Genomic DNA, 17468 nt, shown 5'->3' on the forward strand with positions numbered 1-17468 from the left:
TAATGGAGTAATAGTCAGATTTACGGTGTCTACGTTCAAAATGATATATGTTAACTGCAAACCTACCGCACAGGGAGGAGTTGGTGGCACACAAATGTTCACAGTGTAACTTGATTGTCTTACACAGAATTTCAATATTCTCTTTCATCTGGCAGAGGCAGCAAGCCATGTTGTTGGGCAGTATACTACAGACAAAAACATGATTGAACAAAATCCCAGTATTTCATTCCTTCCATTGTATTACATATTGTGCAATACACAACCACCCCCGGCAACACATTTGTGTGTGTGTGTTTATTCTAGAGTTGCATGGGAAACTATTTTTTCACCCAACTAAAATTTCAGTTGAAATTTTTTTGTTCCAAATTTTCCATTTGAATTTTTTTTAAAAAATGGTGTGAAGCATTAATTTTCAGTTCGAATCAAAGCTTTCATTTTGATTTTTTAAAAACTGAACTGAAAAATGCAATTGGAAACAAAGCAAATGTTTTCGTTTCCTTTAGAAATTTCTCATTGAAAAATGTAATCAGAAACAACATTATTGACAAAACTCCATACATTCAGCAGGTAGCTTTCTTACTATTATTTGATTATAATATTTCTATTATTTATTAGTTGCATTGCAGCAGTGCATAGAAGCCATAGTGATGAACAAACAGAACAAAAAGAAGAACCTAACTGACCTAACTATATGTTGTCTTTAACACAGACTTGCAAAAGAAAAATATTGGGCTGGTTGCCTTTTTCTTTTTTATGATGTATAATGAAGGTCCAAAAGGATTTTGTAAACACAGTACAGAAAAGTTACTAACTGAAATAACTTTTCTTTTCTGAATGCATTGCCATGATCCCATACAGCTCTCAATTATTGCTGAGTTATTAGATACAAAGCTAATGGTCTCCACAGGCAAACCTTATAAGCATAGATTATGAAATTAGAGAATTTACAGAAAAACAGCTAAAGTTAGTGTAGGGGCAAACCAGCATGTTTAGCATCAGAGGACTAGGGACAGGAAACAAATTGAAAAACCAGAATTCTGTGGTGTACATTTCTGTACACATCCCCAGGGTTCGACTTTCTTAAGTTAGCTGAACAAGTAAGCTTGTGGTTTTCACTTGTTTTTTCAGACTAAATACCTGCTTACTGTGCTTGGTACCATGCCAGTGGGAAAGGACCTATGGAAAAGCTGAGACATACCAGCAGCTCTGATGTAGTATAGCCGGGTCTTTGAGAAGGGGCATCTCCGCAGGCCAGACAGGGCATAGCAGGGTCTTTGGGAAGGGGCATATCCACAGGCCAGACAGGGCATAGCAGGGTCTTTGGGAAGGGGCATATCCACAGGCCAGACAGGGCATAGCAGGGTCTTTGAGAAGGGGCATATCCACAGGCCAGACAGGGCATAGCAGGGTCTTTGAGAAGGGGCATGTCTGCAGGCCAGACAGGGCATAGCAGGGTCTTTGAGAAGGGGCATATCCACAGGCCTGACAGGGTATAGCAGGGTCTTTGAGAAGCGGCATGTCTGCAGGCCAGACAGGGCATAGCCGGGTCTTTGAGAAGGGGCATGTCCGCAGGCCAGACAGGGCATAGCAGGGTCTTTGAGAAGGGGCATGTCTGCAGGCCAGACAGGGTATAGCAGGGTCTTTGGGAAGGGACATATCCACAGGCCAGACAGGGTATAGCAGGGTCTTTGAGAAGGGGCATGTCTGCAGGCCAGACAGGGTATAGCAGGGTCTTTGGGAAGGGGCATATCCACAGGCCAGACAGGGTATAGCAGGGTCTTTGAGAAGGGGCATATCCACAGGCCAGACAGGGTATAGCAGGGTCTTTGGGAAGGGGCATATCCACAGGCCAGACAGGGTATAGCAGGGTCTTTGGGAAGGGGCATGTCTGCAGGCCAGACAGGGTATAGCCAGGTCTTTGGGAAGGGGCATGCCCGCAGACCAGACAGGGCATAGCAGGGTCTTTGGGAAGTTGCATGCCCACAGGCCAGACAGGGTATAGCAGGGTCTTTGGGAAGGGGCATGCTTGCAGGCCAGACAGGGTATAGCAGGGTCTTTGGGAAGTTGCATGCCCACAGGCCAGACAGGGTATAGCAGGGTCTTTGGGAAGGGGCATGTCTGCAGGCCAGACAGGGTGTAGCCGGGTCTTTGGGAAGGGGCATGTCCGCAGGCCAGACAGGGCATACATTCAGAGCTATTAAGGGATAGGTAGGCACAGTCTCCCCACTTATACCACCTAAGTAATGGGACCCATGGATTCTGGACATCTGGAACCCTCTGTCCAGCAGTGTGCCTGGAGTTTGTGTCCCTTTGCACTCACCATTCAAGGAGTTACTGGACAATGTCTCCCCTTTCACCAAAAGGTTGTTTTAAGTTAACTTGTTTTCCGTTCGGTGAGTCTGTGCCAGGCCCCCATGCCATTCTCTCCTCCCCTCACACAATGGGCCAGACCCAGCACCCGCTTCACCCTCTGCACTGCTCCTGTGATGCAAAGAGGCCAGAAAACTAACTGAAGAGGGAGCTAGGAAATTCCCAGGTGAGGGGAATCCCTGGCTGGTGCACAACTGGCATAACTGGCTCTACCTCACCCTATCCTGAGTCCCCTGATACCAGCACAGAAGGTGTGTCAGGGACAAGAGGGTGCCCCTGTGATCAGGGGAGACCTTAAGACACCTTTGTCACTTTGCCCTCGTCCAGTCAGCCAGACTGAAGGATCTGACTCCTGTGCAAAACTGGGCCTGCTCTTGAGTTTGGTTTGATTGTTGCTTCAGAACCTTAACCCTTGTCTCAAATGCCTGACAGGACTGTACTCACACTTTTCCACAGCCTGTAGCCCAAGCTTTCTCTCAGTTGCTTTGTTTGATCCCCCATCTTTTCCCTTTAGCTCTCTTACCTCAAAGAGCCACTTCACTTATAGAGGCCTGAGATGGTCCTACAGAGCTCCCTCTGATCTCATTACCAGGGTGAGGCAACTGAATAACGCCGCACCTCCAAACACAGTCTCCAGGCCTGCATCCTGGTGCAGGTGCTCAAAAGCCCTTCAGCATGGCGCCAGCTGTCCAGTCCAGCTATTTCATTTGGAATGGTTAGAGTTTTGGATGCTATTTTATTTTCATTATTGTGTGTTTATCTCAATGAAGAATAAAAGCTAATGTGTAATTGTCCATGTGTCAGGGAATGTCCTTTATTAAAGGATTTATTTGAATGCTACACCATGTTACAAAACAGGGCTTTGGCTTCAGTGTGATTTTTATAGCTTGCCTTTTCGGTTGCATTCTGCAGTGCTGCTAGGCACAATTAACAAGCCCTAGGTGTTCCTCTGGGCCAGGGACCATTGTTTTGTTCTGGGCTTGTGCAGAGCCTAGCACAATGGGGTCCTGGCCCATGACTGGGGCTCCTGGGTGCTGCAGGAATAAGTAAGAATACAAATAATAACAATAACAACGAGGAGTCCTTGTGGTGCCTTAGAGACTAACACATTTATTTGGGCATAAGATTTTGTGGGCTATAACCCACTTCATCAGATGCATAGAGTGAAAAATACAGTAGGCAGGTATAAATATACAGCACATGAAAAGATGGGAGTTGCCTTACCAAGTGGGGGGTCAGTGCTAACGAGGCCAATTCAATCAGGGTGGATCTGGCCCATTCCCAACAGTTGACAAGAAGGTATGAATATTAGAGGATTGGGCCAAAAGAAATCTGATGAGGTTCAACAAGGACAAGTGCAGAGTCACATTGGTAGATGTGCAGGTGAACAAACCCCTGATGGTGTGGCTGATATGGTTAGGTTCTATGATTGTGTCTCTTGAATAAATATGTGGACAGAGTTGGCAATGGGGTTTGTTGCAGGGATTGGTTCCTGGGTTAGTGTTTGTGTTGTGTGGTGTGTAGTTGCTGGTGAGTATTTGCTTCAGTTTGGGGGTCTGTCTGTAAGCGAGGACTGGCCTATCTCCCAAGGTCTGTGAGAGTGAGGGATCCGCCTCCAGGATAGGTTGTAGATCCTTGATGATGCGCTGGAGAGGTTTTAGTTGTGGGCTGTAGGTGCACTACACTGATGACATCTTCATCATCTGGACCCCTGGGAAGGAGGCCCTTGAGGAATTCCACCAGGATTTCAACAATTTCCTCCCCACCATCAACCTCAGCCTGGACCAGTCCACACAAGAGATCCACTTCCTGGACACTACAGTGCAAATAAGTGATGGTCACATAAACACCACCCTATACCGGAAACCTACTGACCGCTATACGTACCTACATGTCTCCAACTTTCATCCAGACCATGTCACACGATCCATTGTCTACAGCGAAGCCCTAAGATACAACTGCATTTGCTCCAATCCCTCAGACAGAGACAAATACCTTCAGGATCTCTATCAAGCATTCTTAAAACTACAATACCAACCTGGGGAAGTGAAGAAACAGAAGGGTACCCAGAAGTCACCTACTACAGGACAGGCCCAACAAAGAAAGTAACAGAACGCCATGACATGAGCCATCACATACAGCCCCCAACTAAAACACCATCAGGGGCTCCTTCACCTGCACATCTACCAATGTGATATGTGCCAGCAATGCCCCTCTGCGATGTACATTGGCCAAATTGGACAGTCGCTACACAAAAGAATAAATGGACACAAATCAGACATCAAGAATTGTAACATTCAAAAACCAGTAGGAGCACTTCAATTTCCCTGGACACTCAATAACAGACTTAAAAGTGGCCATTCTTCAACAAAAGAAACTTCAAAAACAGACTTAAACGACAAACTGCAGAACTGGAATTAATTTGCAAACTTGACACCTTCAACTTAGGCCTGAATAAAGACTGGGAGTGGCTGGGTCACTACAAAAAGTAATTTTCCCTCTACTAATTTTCCCTCTGTTGATATTCACACCTTCTTGTCAACTGTTGGGAATTGGCCTCGTTAGCACTGACCCCCGCACTGTTTTTACTTGCATCTTTTCATGTGCTGTATATTTATTCCTGCCTACTGTATTTTTCACTCTATGCATCTGATGAAGTGGGTTATAGCCCACGAAATCTTATGCCCAAATAAATTTGTTAGTCTCTAAGGCGCCACAAGGACTCCTCATTGTTTTTCCTGATACAGACTAACACAGCTACTCCTCTGAAAATAATAACAATGGAATCTTTACTGTTTTTCCAGGCTCCAGATGAATGGCATCTGAGTCTGACATTGACTTTTTAATAGAATAATATCATCAGGCATTCTAATGATTCCTAGCTCTCAGAGTGCTTTTCCCCAGTAGATCTCAAAGAACTTCTCAGTGTTTAATTATTTATCTTCATAGCACCCCTGTGAGACAGAGCACAGCTGTTATCCCCACTGTGCAGCTTGGGAGCTGAGGCTGCACGAAGTGGCCAAGTGACTTACCCAAGGCACATAGGTTTCAGAGGGGTAGCCGTGTTAGTCTGTATCAGCAAAAACAACGAGGAGTTCTTGTGGCACCTTAGAGACTAACAAATTTATTTGGGCATAAGCTTTCGTGGGCTAAAACCCACTTCATCAGATGCATGGAGTGGAAAATACAGTAGGCAGGTATAAATATACAGCACATGAAAAGATGGGCTGTATTTTCCACTCCATGCATCTGATGAAGTAGGTTCTAGCCCACGAAAGCTTATGCCCAAATAAATTTGTTAGTTTCTAAGGTGCCACAAGGACTCCTCGTTGTTTTTGTGAAGGCACATAGGAAGTCTGTGGCAGAGCACAGCCTTGCACCCAGGCCTAGGCTGGTGCCCTGCTCAGTTCCTTAGCCTACAAATGGCTTTTTAAAATAGTTAAACAAATTCTCCTGAAGAGACGGTTCATTACTGCTGATGGCAGCTTGGTTTTCAGTTTGCCTCTGTAATTAAAAGGTGACCAACCAAAAGGTAATGTTTGCACATGGCTGTTCTTTAAGATACCTGTTTAATTGTACTCTTAGGAGACGGCTTTGGTTGAGGTTATGTCCACACTACAGGTGCTACAGGGGCACAGCTGAAGGGGTGCACCTACACCGCTGTAGCATAGATGCATCTACATTGAGAGAAGGGGCTTTTCCATCAATGTAGTTAATTCACCTCTCAGAGGGGTTAGCAAGATCGACAGAAGAATTCTTCTGTTGACTTAGCTGCATTTACACTGGGGGTTAGGTTCTCTTAACTATGGCACTCATGGCGCAACATTTGTCACAGCCCTGAGTGATGTAGCTAGGTTGATCTAACTTTTAAGTGCAAACCAGGCCCTAGTTTACCGGCAGGCAATAGTGGTAGAAAGCATACTTCATATGTGCAGATGCTGTATGTTGGAACAAACTCTCCCCAAGGCCCTGTTTTAGTTATGAAATACTGGAGCTAGTGTCCAGGGGCGGCTCCAGGCACCAGCGCACCAAGCACGTGCCTGGGGTGGCAAGCCGCGGGGGGCGGCATGCCGGTCACCGTGAGGGCGGCAGTCAGGCGGCCTTCGGCGGTGTGCCTGCGGGAGATCCACCGGTCCTGCGGCTTCGGCGGCAATTCAGCGGCGGGTACGCCGAAGCCGTGGGACCGGCGGACCTCCTGCAGGCGCGCCGCCGAAAGCTGCCTGACTGCCGTGCTTGGGGCGGCAAAATACATAGAGCCGCCCCTGCTAGTGTCAATATTTCTCCAGGGGAACTGACATCTGTAAGCCTTTGATTACGGCAGAAAAATCAACAACTCTAGCAGTTAGAAGTTGGGGTTTAAAGGCACTGTTTTTACTTTGCACTTTTGTTTGGTTTTGGTTTTTTGCTTTTCAGGCAAGTAATTTTTCTAGCAACTGCAATCTGCATTGAATAGAAACAAAATCCACAGAGTACTTACAGTGTTTCTAACCGGAGTGATGTCATGAGAAGAGTCTGAAATGTCTTTTGAGTCACTTGTGTGGCACCTAGGTCCCTGAAAAAGATTTATAAAAAACAAACTAAAAGTGCAGGCTTGGTTATTTGAATTCTGCCCTGAGGACAATTACAAACATCTGATCTTAACATCCTTTACATTTAGACCTCCCTCTGCATAGTCAACTGCACAAATATATTTCAAAACCTTTATGGTCCAGCCTATTAGAGCTGTTTAAAATCATCAGGCCTGGAAGAGGAGGAGAGAATCCTGCTGATTTAGGGGAGGTAGGTGAGACAGGGATAGACTCATGGGCTCCACACTCTTTTTCATCTTCATCCCTGAATCCAAGAGGTCCAAGTGGACTGAAGGAGGACACTTCTCGAGGAGGAGATGAAGCTACTCTCTCCTTGGGGCAGCCAGAAGAAGGGGAATAGGACTAAGAGTGAAAAACCGGTCTCACTGAAGTCAATGGGAGTTTCGCCAGGATTTCACCCTCCATGTTTAAATACTTTTCCCGAAGGACCACACCCCAGATGAGGTCTTGTCCACACACAGACGTACGCTGGTTTAACCAGAGCTGTGTTCTTAACTAATGTGGTTAAAGCAGCACTGGGTCAGGAGCAGATGCTCTTAGTTTGGTTTGTGTGCCTTATTGTGGTTTAGTATAATCCATTAGTAGAGGAATAATCTCTATTTAGCTGCTCTTAAACCACAATCAGAGCATCAAATTTGCTCTGGTTTAATGGGTTTATAAACCCACCTTCAGTTAAACCAGTGCCCGTATGTGTGTAGACAAGGCTTGATTCAAGGAAACAGTTTGTTTCCTCATAGGCCACTCCAGCCAAGGAGCAAAAGACCCACAAGGGCCTGGTCTACACTACGAGTTTAGGTGGACTTTAGCAGCGTTAAATCGAATTAAGCCTGGACACGTCCACACGACGAAGCCCTTTTTTTCGACTTCAAGGGCCCTTTAAACCAGTTTCTTTACTCCACCTCCAACGAGGGGATTAGCGCTAAAATCGGCCTTTGCGGGTCGGATTTGGGGTAGTGTGGACGGAATTCAACGTTATTGGCCTCCGGGAGCTATCCCACAGTGCTTCATTGTGACCGCTCTGGACAGCACTCTCAACTCAGATGCACTGACCAGATAGATAGGAAAAGCCCCGTGAACTTTTGAATTTCATTTCCTGTTTGCCCAGCGTGGAGAGCACAGGTGACCACACAGAGCTCATCAGCACAGGTAACCATGATGGAGTCCCAGGATCGCAAAAGAGCTCCAGCATGGACCGAACGGGAGGTACGGAATCTGCTCGCCATATGGGGAGACGAATCAGTGCTAGCTGAACTCCGTAGCAGTAAACGAAATGGCAAAATATTAGAAAAGGTCTCAAAGGCCATGAAGGACAGAGGCCATAACAGGGACGCACAGCAGTGCCGTGTGAAAATTAAGGAGCTAAGGCAAGCCTACCACAAAGCCAGAGAGGCAAACGGAAGGTCCGGGGCAGAGCCACAAACATGCCACTTCTACGTGGAGCTGCATGTGATGCTAGGGGGTGCAGCCACCACTACCCCAACCGTGTGCTTTGACTCCATCAATGGAGAAACACGCAACAGGGAAGTCGTTTCGGGATATGAGGAAGATGATGATGAAGACAATGAAGAGAGCTCACAGCAAGGAAGCGGAGAAACCGGTTTCCTCAACAGCCAGGATATGTTTATCACCCTGGACCTGGAACCAGTAACCCCCGAACTCACCCAAGGCCTGCTCCCAGACCCTGAGGGCACACAAGGGACCTCTGGTGAGTGTACCTTTGTAAATATTACACATGGTTTAAAAGCAAGCGTGTTTAATGATTAATGATTAATTTGCCCTGGCAATCGCGGCCAGTACAGCTACTGGAAAAGTCTGTTAACGTGTATGGGGATGGAGCGGAAATCCTCCAGGGACATCTCCAGAAAGCTCTCCTTCATGTACTCCCAAAGCCTTTGCAAAAGGTTTCTGAGGAGGGCTGCCTTATCCCGTCCGCCATGGTAGGACACTTTACCACGCCAGGCCAGTAGCACGTAGTCTAGAATCATTGCATAACAAAGCATGGCAGCGTATGGTCCCGGTGTTTGCTGGCATGCAGACAACATCCATTCCTTATCTCCCTTTGTTATCCTCAGGAGAGTGATATCATTCACGGTCACCTGGTTGAAATGGGGTGATTTTATTAAGGGGACATTCAGAGGTGCCCGTTCCTGCTCGGCTGAACAGAAATGTTCGCCGCTGTTAGCCACGCGGTAGGGGGGAGGGGTGAAATGATCATCACAGAGAATTGGGTGTATGTGTGTGGGGGGGTAGTTGGGTTTGTGCTGCATGTTAACCCGGAAACCGCAGCCCCTCCTTTTACATTGCAAACCCATTTTAAATGGCCAACCCAACGGGTGCTTGGTATGGGAAATGAGGGCGCTACTGTTTGAAACCATTCGCACATGTTATGAAGGTTAAAAAAGCCAAAAGACTGTGGCTTACCATGGCTCCCTGCAAGCCGAAATCTGTTGCCTGGCACTGCGTGAGTGATCTCTCACACCACACCGGCAGGCCCTCAATATAAGAGGAAAAATGCGACCTTGTAACGAAAGCACATGTGCTGTGTAATGTGAACAGCAAAATTTAACATGAAAGAGTGTACCCATCGTTCTCTAAAATGTGTCTTTTTTAACCACCTTTCCCTTCTCCTCCACCAGCTGCAAATGTTTCTCCTTCACAGAGGCTAGTGAAGATTAGAAGGAGAAAACGGCGGACTCGGGATGATATGTTCTCGGAGCTCCAGATGTCCTCCCACGCTGACAGAGCACAGCAGAATGCATGGAGGCAGTCAATGTCAGAGTGCAAAAAAGCACAATATGAACGAGAGGAGAGGTGGCGGGCTGAATCGCGGGCTGAACAGAGCAAGTGACGGGCTGAAGAGGATAGGTGGCGTCAGCTTGCAGACAGAAGGCAAGAGTCGATGCTCCGGCTGCTGGAGCATCAAACTGATATGCTCCAGCATATGGCTGAGCTGCAGGAAAGGCAGCAGGAGCAGAGACCGCCCCTACAGCCCCTGTGTAACCAACAGCCCTCCTCCCCAAGTCCCATTGCCTCCTCACCCAGACACCCAAGAACACGGTGGGGGTGCCTCCGGCCACCCAGTCACTCCACCCCAGATGATTGCCCGAGCATCGGAAGGCTGGCCTTCAATAAGTGTTAAAGTTTTAAACTGCAGTGTGTTCCTTTCCTTCCCTCCTCCCCCACCCCTCCCGGGCTACCTTGGCAATTATCCCCCTAGTTGTGTGATGAATTAATAAAGAATGCATGAATGAGAAGTAACAATGACTTTATTGCCTCTGCAAGCGGTGCTCGAAGGGGGGAGGGGAGGGTGGGGTGGTTGGTTTACAGGGAAGTAGAGTGAACCGGGGCGGGGGGAGGCGGAGGGTTCATCAAGGAGAAACAAACAGAAGTTTCACACCATAGCCTGGCCAGTCACAAAACTCATTTTCAAAGCTTCTCTGATGTGCACCACGCCCTGCTGTACTCTTCTAACCGCCCTGGTGTCTGGCTGCGTGTAATCAGCGGCCAGGCGATTTGCCTCAACCTCCCACCCCGCCATAAATGTCTCCCCCTTACTCTCACAGATATTGTGGAGCGCACAGCAAGCAGCAATAACAATGGGGATATTGGTTTCGCTGAGGTCTATCCGAGTCAGTAAGCTGCGCCAGCGTGCTTTTAAATGTCCAAATGCACATTCCACCACCATTCGGCACTTGCTCAGCCTATAGTTGAATAGGTCCTGACTATTGTCCAGGCTGCCTGTGTACGGCTTCATGAGCCATGGCATTAAGGGGTAGGCTGGGTCCCCAAGGATAATGATAGGCATTTCAACATCCCCAACAGTTATTTTCTGGTCCGGGAAGAAAGTCCCTTCCTCCAGCTTTCAAAACAGATCAGAGTGCCTGAAGACGCGAGCATCATGTACCTTTCCCGGCCATCCCACGTTGATGTTGGTGAAACGTCCCTTGTGATCCACCAGGGCTTGCAGCAGCATTGAAAAGTACCCCTTGCGGTTTATGTACTCGGTGGCTTGGTACTCCGGTGACAAGATAGGGATATGGGTTCCGTCTATCGCCCCACCACAGTTTGGGAATCCCATTGCAGCAAAGCCATTCACTATGACCTGCACGTTTCCCAGAGTCACTACCCTTGATATCAGCAGGTCTTTGATTGCCCTGGCAACTTGGATCACAGCAGCCCCCACAGTAGATTTGCCCACTCCAAATTGATTCCCGACTGACCGGTAGCTGTCTGGCGTTGCAAGCTTCCACAGGGCTATCGCCACTCGCTTCTCAACTGTGAGGGCTGCTCTCATCCTGGTATTCTGGTGCTTCAGGGCAGGGGAAACAAGTCACAAAGTTCCATGAAAGTGCCCTTACGCATGTGGAAGTTTCACAGCCACTGGGAATCGTGTCACACCTGCAACACGATGCGGTCCCACCAGTCTGTGCTTGTTTCCTGGGCCCAGAATCGGCGTTCCACGGCATGAACCTGCCCCAGTAACACCATGATTTGCACATTGCTGGGGCCTGTACTTTGTGAGAGGTCTATGTCCATGTCAATTTCCTCATCACTCTCGTCGCCGCGCTGCAATTGCCTCCTCGGCTGGTCCTGGTTTTGCTTTGGCATGTCCTGGCTCTGTATATACTCCAGGACAATGCGCGTGGTGTTCATAGTGCTCATAATTGCTGCGGTGATCTGAGCGGGCTCCATGATCCCAGTGCTATGGCGTCTGGGCTGAAAAAAGGCACAAAACTAGTGTCTGACGGAGGGAGGGAGGGGCGAGTGATGACATGGCTTACAGGTACAGGGAATTAAAATCAACAAAGGTGGCTGTGCATCAGGGAGAAACACAGACAACTGTCACACAGAATGGCCCCCCAAAAGATTGAACTCAAAACCCTGGGTTTAGCAGGCCGTTGATTTCACGGAGGGAGGGGGAAGCAAATGAATACAGAACAAATCTGGTCCATCTATTTTTTACCTCTTAAACTGGCAGCAGACAGTGCAGCATGACTGATCGCCATCGGCATCTTCTGGGTGCTTGGCAGAAGATACTGTACTATGACTGCTAGCCATCATCGTCAAGATGGTTCAATAGGACTGCCGGCAGGACTGAGTCTCCAGGAGACAAAACATGTCTGCCCAGGTGCCTCTGATTGAACTCACTGAGGAATACGACGATGACGGATATCATTCGTAATACACCATCCACTGCCAAAAGGCAAGGAGCTTCTGCTGTGTAGCAATGCAGACCCACATCTGCCAGCACCCAGATAGCCGATGATGGCTACCAGTCATACTGCACCGTCTACTGCCAAAAGGCAATTAGCTGCTGCTGTGTAGCAATGCAGTACCACGTCTGCCGGCACCCAGATGACATATGGTGACGGTGAGCTGAGCTGAGCTGAGCGGGCTCCATGCTTGCCGTGGTATGTTGTCTGCACAGGTAACCCAGGTAAAAAGGTGCAAATCGATTGTCTGCATTGCTCTGATGGAGGGGGAGGGGCTGACGACATGCACCCAGATACCCCCGCGACACTCTTTTTGCATCATCAGGCATTGGAATCTCAACCCAGAATTCCAATGGGTGGCGGAGACTGCGGGAACTGTGGGATAGCTACCCATAGTGCAACACTCCGGAAGTCGACGCTAGCCTCGGTACTGTGGACGCGGTCCGCCGACTTAATGCACTTAGAGCATTTTATGTGGGGACACACACAATCAACTGTATAAAACCGGCTTCTATAAATTCGACCTAATTTCGTAGTGTAGGTGTCTGAGAAGGCCTCAAATTCAAACCCCAGGAGGAGGGGAAGTCTGAGGAGGAGGAGGAGGAAGAGTAGCTATTTTATCTACGTGGAGGCTAACAGCCACCATAGCACCCAAGTGCTTCCTCTATGCCACTGAATAAACCCACCCAACTCCCTGGAGAGGTATCAGATCTATTAGCAGGTGGGGAACGGAGGCACAGAGAGAGGAAGTGACTTGTGTAGCCTCCCACAGGAAGTCTGTGGCAGAGCTGAGAACAGAAGCGATGTCTCCTACATCCCACCCAGTGCAGGGCCTTACTGCCAGGATCCCCCTTCCTCTCTCAGCGGGCTCTCTCACAGCTAAGCAAAGGAGAAGGAAATGATTTTCCCAAATCCACTCTCACAAGCTGAATGGCCAACCCCAACCGCTAAAATCCATAAGAAATGTAAAGAACAGCCTGTATTTTATCCAAGAGACAGTTGAAAAGATCACTAAGCGTTGTCTCCTAATTTAGACTGTGGTCTGTTAGAAAAGCGTCCAATCTGGATTTAAAAATTGTCAGGTTGTAGAATCCCCCACCACCCTTGGTAAATTGTTCCAACGGTTCATTATTCTCACTGTCAAAAATGTACACCTTATTTCCAGTCTGAATTTGTCTATCTTCAAGTTCCAGCCATTGGCTTGTGTTATCATAGGGTTAGAAGGGACCTCAGGAGGTCATCTAGTCCAACCCCCTACTCAAAGCAGGACCAATCCCCAGATGGATTTTTACCCTAGTCCCCTAAATGGCCTCCTCAAGACTTGAACTCATAACCCTGGGTTTGGAAGGCCAATGCTTAAACCACTGAACTATCCCTCCCCCCTTTCTCTGTCTTCAGTGGAGCTAGAGCAGCTGAGAATCTGTCACACTAATGTTACTAGACCTATGATACACAGCCTGTATTTATACCTCTCTACTATATTTTCCACTGCATGCATCTGATGAAGTGGGTTTTAGTCCATGAAAGCTTATGCCCAAATAAATTTGTTAGTCTCAAAGGTGCCACAAGGATTCCTCGTTGTTTTTGCTGATACAGACTAACATGCTACAACTCTGAAACCAGCCAGAAGACTGACTTTGAATCAGCAGAATGGAGTGAGAAATGAAGGCCATGTGACTTGTATTGCATGTGACACTGTGTTCCATCTGAACGCAGAAACTCCCAGAAACACAAAGTACAAATCTTTTCCACTCAACCCTCGTGGATATGAAGATCCCTCTCCCCTGGCTGTAAGTGTGGAGTCCATAGATAAGGGGTTGGGAGCATTGCACATGGGAATGAAATAAGAAATATGCAGTAAAATGACACCGACTCACATGCATGGAGCAATACAAAAAATATAGGCCAAAGTGAAGGAAAACCCATTGCTTCAGTTTCCTACACATCCTAGATGAATGAACAAAGTTCTGAAAATAGTAAAGGAAGATGATGAATCTGTTTCTATTCCGGGATACTGCGTGCTGCCGACTGAGAAAGGAATAAGAAATGCCATTGTGACAGAGCCTTGCCTATGGGAAGAAGGCTGGTTCATTGGTTAGGATGCCAGCAGAGGAGACCTAGGTTCAGTTCCTTGCTTTGTCACTGACTCCGTACATGACTGTGGCAGTCATTTAGTCTCTCTCTGCCTCCTCTGTACAATGAGGAGAACAGTGCTGTCCTATCTCCTAGGGTGTGCAGATAAATATGTTAGAGTGTGAGGGGAGCAGACATCATGGTAGTGGGAGCCATTTAAGTATCTTAGATAGACAGAGGCTGCCAAGAAATTCAGAGCTGTACACGTGAGATTATGGTTTTTACTAACCCCTGTGTATAATTTTATAAACAATAACCTTTTCCCAAGAGCTCCCTGTACTGTCTGAATCAAGTTCCATGCAGTGAGAGCAAACAACTGGTATGATGCCATCTCTCAACAGCCACAGCAAAATGATATCAGTTAACAGGAGAAATGCACAGAATGGAAACCCATGATCTGTTTGTGCAGTGGAAGTAGATATCCCAGAGATAAAAGAACCTCTGCAAATAAGATGCCTGAATCCCTGGCCTGTGGGATTGTGGGAGCTGAAAATAGGGTGACCAGACAGCAAATGTGAAAAAATCGGGACGGGGGTGGGGGGTAATAGGAGCCTATATAAGAAAAAGACCCAAAAATCGGGACTGTCCCTATAAAATCGGGACATCTGGTCACCCTAGCTGAAAATGTTCAGTGTAATCATCACCCAAGGACAACAGAAAGGTAGTTGTTGCCTTGTACTCCCTCAGTGCTTTGGGGCTGTGATGTGGGGAGAGTATGATCACCAGAACTTCTGGCATAAAATGCACTGACACAAGGGGGCGCCAATACAAAAACAGTAGCCAATCAAGAACCTTGGTATGAAATCAAAACTAAAGGCAAAACTAATCAGCCACCCACCACATAGAGCAGCTTGTACTTCCCCTCATATTAACCCTCTGGAATCGTCAATAGCACCCAGACTCCTATCTTTCAATCAGCCCAAGTAGAAAAACCAGCATTCTCTTCTGCAGAGACCTCCTGTCCAGTACAGAACTGACCTCCTAATCTCCAAGACCTGCTGTGAAGTACCATCTTCAGCTGCAAGATCTCTGATCCATCTGATCTCTTTGGGCCAGTCTATTCATTTACAGCATGGCTTGTGTGGGGATGGAGTGGAATGACTCTGCCCCTACCTCTCTCTGCTCCCTTCAGTGTTATTTGTGCCAGCCCCTGTGCTCTGAGGACTACAGGGGCTAGGGGGCCCGTCCCATGCATGGGAGTGGAGAAACAGAGCCAAAGATCTGCTTTATAAATGAGGGTAACATTGAGTCAAGTCAATACTTACAGATACTTCAGTGAGGGCAATTCAAAAAATGATGTGTCAGCAATGATTGACAACGGATTATGGCTTAGGACCCTGAAAAATCAACGAAACAGCACCAGAGCTGAGTGAGCTAGGAAAGTAAGTGTGTTGGCTAACAATGTTCATACACATTACTCAGGCTTTTTCCTCTGTTACTTATTTGTTTCTTCTGTACGTTTGCCTGAAAATGAAAATATCACTGGGTCCAGGGGCAGCAGGGGGCACTCAGCACTTGGGGAAATCAACCCACTTGTTTAGGTGCCTAGTTATGGACCCTGGAACTTAACGCTAGCCACCTACTTCTAAACATCTTGGCCTTTTTTGGCTGCCTGTGGGGGGGTGGGGGTGGGGTGGGGTCAGGGCCCTTTGACTTTTGCTGCGATTGCTTTTATGGCTGAGTTCCTTGAGGGGTAGTAAGAAACAACCTTGAATCCAGCCAGAGCAAAGATCGGTGTCTTTGCAGGACTTCTTCTGTGCTCAGGAGTGGAGAGGCAATACCCTGATCCAGGAGAAGGCAGGATAGCCTTCTTTGTCTCCTTTGTCTTGTGCAGCTGGCTTCTCCCTGCTCCCCAAACAAGTTCTGTCCAGAATAATGCAGGGGTGAGGCAAGAGCTTCTTCCAAACCTTAGAGCAAAGGTCAGCGGCCTGCACCCAAGTGCACCTGCTTGTTGGCCAAGAAGGCCTGAGAGCTCAGTGCCCTCAGCCTGTCCACTCTGCACAGATAAACCCCAGGGCTGAAGCTGAGACCGTGCGGGGAGCATGGTGCACATGCGCTGGCAGCTATAGTGTGTGTGGCGCATGTGTACATGTGCTTTATGCTTGCCTAGCTTATATATGGGTGCCTACAAATGGTATGTGTTTGTGTCATAGGCAGTAGCCTGCATGGTGTGTGTGTGTGTGTGTAGGAAGACTGCATATATGTGCATCCCTCCCCCGGATACACAAATCCATGTGCCTGGAAACCAAAAATCCACTCAGGTCCCATGAGATGTGCAGTAGGAGATAGTAAAAGCTCAACGTAGGACAAAGGCAATGGTGCTTTTCAAACCCAATAACTCACCCAAATCACAGTGAATTTCTACTGGACCCCCTGAGAGGCACATCTGGGACCTGGGACTTCCTTCCTGCTAGAGGGCAAGTTTCTAACCATTGAATATTAGAGCTGTCCAAAAACTGTTGTGCACATTGGACCTGATTCTGATGTAGATTAAGGCCCTATGTAAATGCTCCTTTATGCTGCCAGTGCGATGTAAAGGAGTCAATGAGAACAAGGCCCATATGTATGAATGGCAGAAGTGGGTTTTTTTCATGGTTTTTATATTCAAAAATGGCTGCATGGTTTTTGCTCAGATTTCCCCAAAGAATTCACTCTCAAGCTGAGAACCAATCTGGCACATTTCAGCCTGAAAGATAAAAGTTTGTCTAAGTTCTAAGCATCCGAGGCAGGCTTTCGGATGAACATTTAAAAGCTGGAATCCAATTCTGCAGTAAGGCATGACTTTGGGAGGGAATTCACAGATGCAGAATCAGGAAAGACACAGGGCCCTGGCCTAAGTTCCCGCTTGCACAGCCACGCAGGAGTCCACCAAGGGCTGCGGTGCGGGGAGGAGACACGCCTCTCCCTCCCAGCCCTGGGGCTGTGGCAGGGAGAGAGGAGGACTCCCCCAGCCCCAGAGTTGCTCTAGCGGGGAGAGTCGCCTCTCTCCTGGCCCCGGCCCCAGCCCAAGCCCCAGAGCTGCTGTGGTGGGGAGCAATGTTCCCTCTAATGTGCGGAATGAATTTTGTTATGTGCACCGATATGGAGGTGATGTGTGGTGGGGGTGGGGCCAAGGGGTTTGGAGTGTGGGAGGGGGGCTCAGGGCTGGGGCAGAGGGTTGGAG

At 47.9% G+C, this 17468-nt stretch overlaps 2 protein-coding genes across 8 annotated transcripts in view; one reads left to right on the top strand and one right to left on the bottom strand.

Annotated features, from left to right (window-relative positions):
• Positions 1-17468, bottom strand: part of LOC101948250 (leucine-rich repeat-containing protein 37A-like) — a 58085-nt gene that overhangs the window by 14311 nt on the left and 26306 nt on the right. For 3 of the 7 annotated variants that reach the window (XM_065577616.1, XM_065577617.1, XM_065577615.1), the window contains 3 exons: positions 15571-15642; positions 6848-6922; positions 67-185 (listed from right to left, as the gene is read on the bottom strand). In XM_065577616.1, the coding sequence (XP_065433688.1) occupies positions 67-185; positions 6848-6922; positions 15571-15642 (266 nt within the window). The remainder of the gene's footprint in view (positions 1-66; positions 186-6847; positions 6923-15570; positions 15643-17468) is intronic. The other 4 variants (XM_065577614.1, XM_065577618.1, XM_065577620.1 and 1 more) reach the window with 3 other exon arrangements.
• LOC135977326 (myb/SANT-like DNA-binding domain-containing protein 2) lies at positions 8018-9869 on the top strand. Its single transcript, XM_065577622.1, has 2 exons — positions 8018-8664; positions 9596-9869. The coding sequence occupies exons 1-2, from the start codon at positions 8112-8114 to the stop codon at positions 9805-9807; spliced, it is 765 nt and encodes a 254-aa protein (XP_065433694.1). The 5' UTR covers positions 8018-8111; the 3' UTR covers positions 9808-9869.

Source organism: Chrysemys picta, chromosome 24, assembly GCF_011386835.1.
Source record: "Chrysemys picta bellii isolate R12L10 chromosome 24, ASM1138683v2, whole genome shotgun sequence".
In the NCBI taxonomy this organism is placed as follows: Eukaryota; Metazoa; Chordata; order Testudines; family Emydidae; genus Chrysemys; species Chrysemys picta.

Coding starts and splice junctions, on each gene's coding strand:
- LOC135977326 (XM_065577622.1), top strand. CDS start 8,112: ATGATGGAGTCCCAGGATCGCAAAAGAGCTCCAGCATGGACCGAACGG. Junction 8,665..9,595: donor GGGCACACAAGGGACCTCTG/GTGAGTGTACCT, acceptor CTCCTCCACCAG/CTGCAAATGTTTCTCCTTCA.